At 43.7% G+C, this 10983-nt stretch overlaps 1 protein-coding gene across 1 annotated transcript in view; it reads right to left on the bottom strand.

Annotated features, from left to right (window-relative positions):
• yars1 (tyrosyl-tRNA synthetase 1) overlaps nt 1-7161 on the bottom strand; it is a 31027-nt gene extending 23866 nt beyond the window's left edge. Inside the window, exons 1-3 of the mRNA XM_080211388.1 lie at nt 7063-7161; nt 2931-3022; nt 1338-1484 (exon numbers count right to left, since the gene is read on the bottom strand). Coding sequence (XP_080067514.1) covers nt 1338-1484; nt 2931-2987 — 204 coding nt within the window. The 5' untranslated portion in view covers nt 2988-3022; nt 7063-7161. The remainder of the gene's footprint in view (nt 1-1337; nt 1485-2930; nt 3023-7062) is intronic.
• Nucleotides 7162-10983: the final 3822 nt, after the last annotated feature.

Below are 10983 nucleotides of genomic sequence, written 5' to 3' on the forward strand. Positions count from 1 at the left end.
AAAATGTGGATTTGAGACCACAATAGATCTTACAGAGTGGCAAGGCATGGTCTAACACCTCCTTTCAATTTGTATGTTTGTAACTCATCCAATTATAAAAATGGAAACTCGTTGTGCAACATCATAACATATAATATTCCCAATTTAGAAGAATTACTGAAAATCACAGCTCTACCTCCACTGTAGGTTTTCCACAACATTCTGGCTGAAGGGGGTTCGTCCTCTAAGATGGTGCTGAAGCGAGGCAACTTCCTGCAAGCTGTGGCCCAGCATACCTTCTAATTCTATGTTTTATGACTGTAACACTACATTCTGCACTCTCTCATTTCCTTCTCTATGAATGGTATGCTTTGTCTGTATAGAGCGCAAGAAACAACACTTTTTACTGCATACTAATACATGTGACAACAATAAATCAAATCAAGATCAAAAGGTTCATGGGTTCTGCAGTTCGACCTGCACATTTACACAAGCACTGCACTGAAGCTCTTTACTACATTTCCTTTTAGTGATCTCCTTAAATGATCTCCACGCCGATGCTATAGGTAAGAAAGCCCACCAACATCCTACTTTCTCCAGAGGCAAAGGAAATTCAGCATGTCCACTGAGGCTCTCATCAATTTTCACAGAAAGCATCCTTTCTGGATGTATCATGGCATAGTATGGTTCGTACTCTGACCAAGACCGCAAGAAACCAGAGTCGTGAACATAGTCCAGTCCATCAGGCAAACCACTGACTCCATTTACATTTCCCACTGTTTCAGAAAAGCAGCCAGCATAATCAAGGACCCCATGCACCCCGGACATACTCTTCTCCACCTTCTTTCGTCAGGAAAAAGATTCAAAAGTCCAAGATCATGTACCAACTGACTCAAGAACAACTTCTTCCCTGCGGCTATCAGATGTTTGAACAGACCTACCTTATATTAAGTTGATCAACACCTTAGCTATGATTATAACACTATATCCTGCACACTATTCTTTCCTTCTCCCCTATGTACTCTATGAATGTATGCTTTGTCCATATAGCATGCAAGAAACAATACTTTTCATTGTATACTAATACATGTGACAATAATAAATCAAATTAAAAAGAATCTGCTGGTATTTTGTCCAATTCTGTGGCACAGATGAAACAAAAATTTAACCAGATCTTGTAAAATAAGAGGCACTAGATCGTTCACTAGGTTTATGAAAAATCTGTGCTTTTTGTTTCATTGTTGTATGAATACTTAAAGTAACAAGAGTATTAAATTAGTGAGGGATCTTATCTTGTTACAGTTGGCTTTGAATGCATCTGGCTGCTATGGCATCAAATGTACAAAAACTATTCTCACCTCGCATCCAGCTTTTAAGAAGTCAGCAATCTTGGACATTGGCACAAAGTATGCTACGTGAGGTTTCCCAGTGGTAGCTGTCCCCCAGTAAACACTCAAGTCCCGTTCCTTCAGAACCAAACGCAACTTATCCTCACCCAAGACTTCCTGCAAATATGTAAGGAAAATTTATTTTCTTCACATCTATATAGGAATGGCATAAAAAACATTTTTTATAAAATTGCTTTTTTCTGAGGTAGGATAGCAAAGACATTTGAGATATCAGAGGATGGTTATCCCTGCCCTTTTGCAAACTGCCCCAGGTTTGGTTAAGTATTCTGTATTCAAGGTTACAAATCATGTACAAGAATGGAACCAGTGATTTTTGGTGCTGATGGTTAAAAAGCTAGAATCTCAAGGGACAATGGCTGCTGACAGACAAGAAGTCTTCAGGAAGAGGACTTGTACTTCTTTTAAGTATGCACGTGGAAAGCAATGAGAAACCACCTCATGTATGCTTTCCCCACTTGTTTCTCAAATTGAAATTGAAAATGGAGGCTCTTACAAGCAACTGAAGAGAAAAGGGGAAGACCAAGGGAACTGCCCTTGGCAGATCACTAGTGCAAAGGCTATCTGCCAAACACTTTTCAGTCTTTTTTTACATTTACTTGTCTACATTTGTTTATTAGCTGCAAATGTGAGAATTCACAACAGTTTACGTATTCACAAGTTCATTATGGTGGACTCTGCTCTGAATAAGAGTCATACAGACTTGAAACGTTAACGCTATTTTCTCTCTCCACAGATGCTGCCAAACCTGCTGAGTTTTTGCAGCACTTTTTGTTGTTGTTTCTGTGATAATTCCTGTTCACCAGTTAGGTAAATAACAACTGCAACGTTTATAGACAGGTAACTATAACACAGAGGCCTGCAGCCTCATGGCTGCTAGTCAGCTTCTGAGCAGTCATAGATCATAGATCATAGAAATGAAATCATAGAAGCCCTACAGTACAGAAAGAGGCCATTTGGCCCATTGAGTCCACACCGACCAAATCCCACCCAGGCTCTACCCCCACATCCCTACATATTTTACCCACTAACCTGCACATCTCATCTCGCTAAGGGGCTATTTTAGCATGGCCAATCAACCTAATCCATACATCTTTGGACTGTGGGAGGAAACCGGAGACCCAGAGAAAACCCATGCAGACACAAGGAGAATGAGCAAACTCCACAAAGACAGTGACCCAAGCTGGGAATCGAACCCAGGTCCCTGAAGCTGTGAAGCAGCAGTGCTAACCACTGTGCTACAGTGCCACCCAGCTGATTCTGGAACAGAAACCCAAGCTCACCAGGGTGCTCCCCAGCCCTGCTCCCTGGATCATGTGAACCTTTCTCTGCAGATGGATCCTTAAAGGGACAATCGCCACAGTTTCATTACACTGCAGAAGGCCATTCAAATTTACATTCTCTACACTCCACCACTGAAATGATTAAAAGAGGCCAGTGGTTTTGCTGTTACCAGATCCCTGTAGCAACCTATTCCATACATTAATCACTTTGTGAATAAAGATCTCCTGATCTTAAATGAGTTTGGTATTCATAAGACCTTACCTGCAAGTTCCTGGTGATAAGACTGATCTTTTCCTCAAAATTCTTATTGTCGCCCATGATGCTGAATGTTTCTACTGATTACCAGAGAAGAACTGGAAGAAAAATAACATCATTAGCTTCTGGAAAGAATAACTTCAGCTCAAAGCACTGTTGAAAGTTTACCATTGCTTACAGATGTTGCCAGTGTAACACGTGAATCTTCTTCAGGTTTAGTTGACTGATTTTTAAAGGTCTCAACAAGGATAAATCTTGTTTGACTAATTTGATTGAAATTTTGATAATGTAACAGAGAGTGCGGCTGTGGGTACTGCAACTCATATTATGCCTGTGGACTTTCAAGAAGATGCTTGGTAAAAGGTTCCAGGACTGAAGAACTTTAGTTATACAGATAGACTGGAGGAGGTCTTCATTGCGAGGGGAAGGTTGAAAGGAGATTTGATAGAGATATTCACAATTATGAGAGGCCTGCACAGAGGAGACAGGCAAAACTGTTTCCACTGGTGGAAGGATCGAGAACGAAAGGGCACACATTCAAGTTAACTGGCAAAGATCTGGAATGCACTGCTGGAAAGTGTGGTGGCAGATACTTCAATCAAGGCATTCTAGAGGGATTGGATTATTATCTGAATAGGGATACAGGAAGAGTGTGGGGGGAATGGCACAAGATGCATCATTCATTTGGCAAGCTGGCGCTGACACAATAGGCTGAATGGCTCCCTTTTGTGCTGTAACAATTCTGTGATAAAGTACCACCTATTCAGTTTGCTACAAATATGAGGTTTTGAAATTGTTTTGGGACTACCTTTAATGAAGGGTAAAATGGAGGACTAAAGGTGGATTCATATGACCTGCTCTGAATTCCACTGATAGCAATTCTTTGTGACTATGCTGGAGGTGGTAGGCTCAAGTTATTGTATAGGAAGTGTGTGTAAGATCCTCATACTTGTAAACAATGACCAAGCAGTTTTACTGACGTGTTTGGATTGAAGAAACAAAAGATTGAGGGAGCTTAAACAAAGTTGGAATATTTACTCAGCTATAGCTAAAAAAAAACTGGAATATTTGCCCAGTTGTATCTAAAGGGTGGGATCTCCAGAGATTAGAAGTTATATAGTTATATGAAAAAAGGGACTAAGGGCCGCTTTCGATCAGTTGCTGGAGGCATCTTGAGGAGAATTGTTTGGTAGAGCAGACGCAGCACAGTTTTGTTAAGGGGAAGTCGTGTCTGACGAATTTATTGGAGTTCTATGAGGATGTGTCTAGGGCGGTGGATAGAGGAGAGCGGTGGATGTAGTGTTTCTTGATTTTCAGAAGGCGTTTGACAAGGTGCCTCACAAGAGGTAATTACAGAAGGTCAGGGGGCATGGAGTTGGGGGTAGGGTGTTAGCGTGGATAGAGGATTGGCTGTCAAATAGGAGGCAGAGAGTGGGGGTCAATGGGTGCTATTCGGATTGGCGGTTGGTGACTAGTGGAGTGCCCCAGGGGTCGGTGCTGGGGCCTCAGCTATTCACCATTTATATAGATGATCTGGAGGAGGGAACCGAGTGTATGGTGTCGAAATTTGCTGATGACACCGAGATCGGTGGAACGGCAAATTGTGCGGAGGGTGTGGAGAGTCTGCAGAAGGATCTAGATAGGCTGGGCGAATGGGCCAGGAACTGGCAAATGGAATTTAATGTTGGCAAATGTGAGGTTGTCCACTTTGGTAGGAATAATGATAGGAAGGACTATTACTTACGTGGCGAAAAACTGCAGCATGCGACGGTGCAGAGGGACCTCGGGATCCTTGTGCATGAGTCACAAAAACCCAGCCTGCAGGTGCAGCAGGTGGTCAGGAAGGCGAATGGGATGCTGGCCTTCATAGCGAGGGGGATTGAATATAAAAGTAGGGAGGTCTTGCTGCAGCTGTATAGGGCACTGGTGAGGCCGTAGCTGGAGTACTGTGTGCAGTTTTGGTCGCCACACTTACGCAAGGATATTTTGGCCTTGGAGGGAGTGCAGAGGAGGTTTACTAGGCTGATTCCAGAGTTGAGGGGGTTGAACTATGAGGAGAGGCTGAATAAACTAGGCTTGTACTCATTAGAGTTTAGAAGAATGAGGGGAGATCTCATTGAGACGTATAAGATGTTGAATGGGATGGATAGGATAGAGGTGGAGAGGCTCTTCCCGCTCAGAAAGGACAGTAGGACTAGAGTGCACAGCCTCAGGATAAAGGGAGGGCGGTTTAGAACGGAGTTGAGGAGGAACTTCTTCACTCAAAGGGTGGTGAATCTCTGGAATTCTCTGCCCGTTGAAGTGGTGGAGGCTACCTCGCTAAATATTTTTAAGACGCGAGTTGATAGGTTTTTGATAGGCAAGGGGATTAAGGGTTATGGGGAGAGGGCGGGAATGTGGAACTGAGCCACGACAGATCAGCCATGATCTTATTGAATGGCGGGGCAGGCTCGAGGGGCTAGATGGCCTACTCCTGCTCCTATTTCTTATGAGAATGAAATGTTGCATTAAGGGACAGAGTAAACTATAACGGTGAAGTATAGTGCAGAGTTGCCAACTGAACTAGTGTTTAGTCAAAGCTGCTTTTAGTTTGTTACAATCAAAATCTTCACTGAAATCTTTTCAGTCGATGAATTCAAATATCTCTTTTTAAAAGAGATTGATCTCTATGGTAATTATAGCAGGTTTGTTTGGAAAACTAAAGTCCAAAAGATAAAAGGGACAGCAATTGCATGGGAAGTGGTGAGTGGCTGTATATCACTATGCACCAGAGAGTGTATACAGTTGAGTTGTCCAAACACCACTATTCTGATATGCATTAGGGCTGCACGGTTGAACAGTGATTAGCATTGCTGCCTCACAGCACCAGGGACCCAGGTCTTCGGTCACTGTCTGTGTGGAGTCTGCACATTCTTCCCGTGCCTGTGTGGGTTTCCTCTGGGTGCTCCAGTTTCCTCCCACACATCAAAGATTTGTGGGTTAGGTTGGCTGGCCGGCCATGTTAAACTGACCCTAGTGTCAGAGGGATCAGTGTGTGAAGATCTTACACACACTTCCTATACAATAACTTGAGGCCACCACCTCCAACAAAGTCACAAAGAATTGCTAGCAGTGGAATTCAGAACAGGTCATAGGAATCCAGCTTTACTCCTCCATTTTACCCTTCATTAAAGGTACAGTCCCAGAACAATTTCAAAACCTCTTATTTGTAGCAAACTGAATAGGTGGTACTTTATCCACAGAACTGTGGGATTACAAGGATAGGGCCTGGGTGGGATTATGGTCGGTGCAGGCTCGTTAGGCTGAATGGCCTCCTTCTGCATTGTAGGGATTCTATGATTCTAATGACTTGGACACTCAGGGCATAATTTTGAATATTTCAGATGCCATTAAACTTGAACTTTTATGCTTGTTGTAATGGGCAAACATGAAATTTAGTGTAGAAAAGTGTGGAGTCATACATTTTGGAAGGAAGAACAAGGAGACAATACAGTCAGTTTCTCAAAATGGTTACAGCACAAAAGGCAGTCCATTCAAGGCAAGAGCAATTTAACTTGTCACACTCACCTACCCTTTCCCTGTCATTCTGCATATATTTTCCCTTCAAGTGCATTCCCTATTCCCTTCTCAAAGTCATGACTGAATCTATGTCCACTGCTCTTTTGAATATACCTTCCAGATTGTAACCACTACCACAAAAAGGTTTTCCTCATGTCGCCACTGATTATTTTGCCACTCCCTTGAAATCTATCACTTCAAATTTACGACCTTCTGCCAACAGGAATAGTTTCTCTTTGTCAATGCATAGAATCACAGAATCACTGCAGTGCAAAAGGAGGCCATTCAGCACATCAAGTCTGCCCTGACCACAATCCCATCAATTCCTATTGCGGTAACCCCGCATATTTAGCCTGTTAATCCCCTGACACTAGGATCAATTTAACATCTCCCCCCCAACGTGTCCCCTGCCCATCTCCTCCCCCAACGTGTCCCCTGCCCATCTCCTCCCCCAGCGTGTCCCCTGTCCATCTCCTCCCCCAACGTGTCCCCTACCCATTTCCTCCACCCTCAAAGGTATCACGTACCCTGAATGTTCCTTTCCAACCCCCACCCGGCACTGCCCGGTTCTCCCCCTCACCCTGTGCCGCTCTCATCCGCTGATCCTCCAGCCTCACCGCCGCTGCCACTTGCATCAGCCACCCGCTACAATGCGCAAGCGCAGGCAACACAATCGAGCTGCAATCATCGATGCCACCCAGCCGCGCCTGCGCACTTCAGCTCAGCTCACTCAGGGAACACAATCGAGCTGCGATCATCGATGCCCCTCCGCTGCGCCTGCGCACCTCCCAGTGCCGGTGCCTGAGTGAGGGTGTATTACGAGCTCCAATGTGCTTCAAGTTTATTTTATTAGTGTCACACGTAGGCTTACATTAACACCGCAATGAAGTTACTGTGAAAATTCCCTAGTTGCCACACTCCTGTCCCAGTCGGGTACATTGAGGGAGAATTTAGCATGGCCGAAGTGTCTACCCAGCGCACCTTTCATAAGAACATAAGAAATAGGAGCAGGAGTAGGCCGTCTAGCCCCTTCGAGCCTGCCCCGCCATTCAATAAGATCATGGCTGATCTGAAGTGGCTCAGTTCCACTTTTCCGCTTTCTCCCCATAACCCTTAATCCCCTTGCCTACCAGAAAACCTATCTACCCGTGTCTTAAATATATTTAGCGAGGTAGCCTCCACCACTTCAACGGGCAGAGAATTCCAGAGATTCACCACCCTTTGAGTGAAGAAATTCCTCCTCAACTCTGTTCTAAACTGCCCCTCCCCCCCCTTATCTTGAGGCTGTGCCCTCTAGTCCTGCAGTCTTTTCTGAGTGGGAAGAACCTCTCCACCTCTACCCTATCCATCCCTTTCATCATCTTATACGTTTCAATAAGATCCCCCCTCATCCTTCTAAACTCTAACAAGTACAAGCCCAGTCTATTCAGCCTCTCCTCATAGCTCAACCCCCTCAACTCCGGTATCAGCCTAGTGAACCTCCTCTGCACTCCCTCCAAGGCCAAAATATCCTTGCGCAAGTGCGGCGACCAAAACTGCACACAGTACTCCAGCAGCGGCCTCACCAGTGCCCTGTACAGTTGCAGCAAGACCTCCCTACTGTGGGAGGAAACCCACGCAGACATGGAGAGGATGTGCAGACTCCACACAGACAGTCTCCAAGCCGAGAATTGAACCTGTGTCCTAGCGCTGTGAGGCAGCAGTGCTAACCACTGTGCTGCACGTAACAGGCTTGAAAGAGGAGGCACATTCACTAATAACTAAACTTTAAACCTATCTTTTTGACCAAGTTTTTGGTCATCTCACCTAAAAATCTCCTTACATAGCTTAGGATCATATTTTGAGTTTATAGTTGTATTGCATTTCCTGGGAGACTTGGAAATATCAAATAGTCACTACAATCATGAGCAAATATGATTCACCTGCACTAAATACCTAGGACAATCATTGGTGGCTGTGATTTCAGTTATCAAAATCTTAAGCTCTGGAACTCTCTCCTTGGGTGGCACAGGGTTTAGCACTGCTGCCTCACAGCGCCAGGGACTCAGGTTCGATACCTGGCTTGGGTCACTGTGTGGAGTCTGCATGTTCTTCCTGTATCTGTGTGGGTTTCTTCCAGGTGCTCCAGTTCTGTCCCACACTCCAAAGATGTGTAGGCTAGGTTTATTGGCCATGCTAAATTATCCCTTAGTGTCAGAGGGAGTAGCAGAGTAAATATGTGGTGTTGCGGGAATATGGCTTGGGTAGAGTTGTTGGTGCAGGCTTGATAGGCCAAATGGTCTCCTTGTGCACCAAAGGGATTCTAAATCTCTCTGCCTCATTTTCTCTTTAAGACATTCCTGAAACCTACCTGATTGGTACATTGGCCATGCTAAATTCTCCCTCTATGTATCTGAACCAGCACCAGAGTGTGCCGATATTCACAGTGACATTGTTGCAGTATAAATGTTAAGCCTACAAGTGACACTAATAACTAAACTTTAAACCTACCTTTTTGACCAAGTTTTTGGTCGCCTCACCTAAATTCTCCTAACCTAGCTTAGGATCATGTTTTGAGTTTACAGTTGTATTGCATTTCTTGGGACAGTTGGGAATATCAGATAGTCATCGGTCCCTTCTCCTTTGATCTTATCCTCACAACTTTTCACCCAATCATTGCAAATAAAGTTTTGTTTATTTTGTTAAGAATTACAAGCATTGAAACTTCACCACACCTTCAAGCAGAATAAATGAGTCTCGTTTCAGAAGTGAAACTTGGCAAATCCAAAGACAAAAGTAGGTTCAAACTCAGGACACATGTTAGATTACAGATTCCCCACGTCATTTAAGAGTGCAACTTAACAAGGTTAAAAATTTGCCAATCTTTTCTTAAACTGAAATTATTCAGTGCAAAACAAAACTTTTGAATTTGATGCTTCAATGGATATTTTGCATCACAGTGTGAGCAGATACTTAGCAGGACTGGCAGCATCAATGGAAGTCATGATGTGGAGATGCTGGCATTGGACTGGGGTAAACACAGTAAGAAGTCTCACAACACCCAGGTTAAAGTCCAACAGGTGAGTCACCTGACAAAGGGGCAGCAAGTGCTCCAAAAGCTAGTGGCTTTTGCTACCAGATAAACCTGTTAGACGTTAATCTAGTGTTGTGAGACTTCTTACAGCATCAATGGAGCCAGATTTAATGGGCAGAATAATTGTCAAGGCCATTTTTGCTTTCAAATTCTTTCACAGTAGCAGCTGGCTTTTTGATCCAATCTTCTAGATGGCAGCCAATTAAGAACCCTGTTCTGGGATTGTCTTCAAATTATAAATAGTGGGTGGCCTGAGGAGAAAGGAAGTCGATCCAATGCATTTAATAGCAAGGGTGGTCAGGAACTTGCAATTTGAATGATGCCAAGGGGAACTACAGCAGGAGCAGGATACAGCGGATATACCATCAGTCTGATAGGAGTGTCTGCCACCGGATCGCTCCGGACACTGCTGGAATTCCTCACACAATGACAAACTCCAACCAGTGGAACGCATCGGGTGCTCCAAAGATGTGCAGGTTAGGTTTATTAGCCATGCTAAATTGGCCCTTAATGTCAGAGGGATTAGCAGGGTAAATACATGGTGTAGCAGGGATATGGCTTGAGTGGAATTGTTGATGCAGGCTCGATGGGCCGAATGGTTTCCTTTTGTATTGAAGGGATTACAATGTTTCATCCCATGAAGTTGCACTCTTAAATTACATGGGGAATCAGTGATCTAATTCTTGTCCTGAGTTTGACCCTACTTTGACTCTGGATTTGCCAAGTTTCATTTATGAAATGACACTCATTTATCCTGCTTGAAGGTGTAGTGTAGTTTCAATACCTGTAATCCTTAACAAAATAAACAAAACTCTGTTTGCATTGATTGGGTGAAAAGCTCTGAGGATGAGGAAGATCAATAGAGAGAATGATGACTATCTCATATTCCCAATATTGCTGTTGAAAGAAATAAAGCCTTGAATGTAAGGCAATTTGTGACTAACCCTTCAGTAGAGTTGGAAAGTTAATCACAATGATTGTGCAGCCAGCCCTTCTGAACCATCCAGGTGTAGGCACAGTACTGGGTGAATGTAACACTTGGAAAATTGCAATGTCAGTGCAAAATTGTAATTAATGGTCCTCATTTTCATCTCAGTTGGTCTTCCCCTGTTAAACCTCCACCTAACACTTCAGGCTTGAATTCTTAATGTCAAGTTTCATTTATTATACAAGTAATTTATGTTGCTTAAAGATGTGACATATTAGTTAAACTGTGTCTGTGTTGAATACCAGTCACCTTCAATGACTCTGCACGTTGATTTCTGTGGGACTGCACTCATCTGGATCCATTCTTATCAAGTCTAAGCCAGATAATCCTCTGTATGTGCCTCTTTTTCTGCTCTTGCACCATTATCTCTGATGTCCCCAAGAATCTATTTTTGGTTCCCTCCTATATTTACCTATCCAACCCCCAGCAATACCCTCCAA

This window comes from Carcharhinus amblyrhynchos, chromosome 24 (assembly GCF_965287045.1).
Source record: "Carcharhinus amblyrhynchos chromosome 24, sCarAmb.v2.hapA, whole genome shotgun sequence".
Classification (NCBI taxonomy): domain Eukaryota; kingdom Metazoa; phylum Chordata; class Chondrichthyes; order Carcharhiniformes; family Carcharhinidae; genus Carcharhinus; species Carcharhinus amblyrhynchos.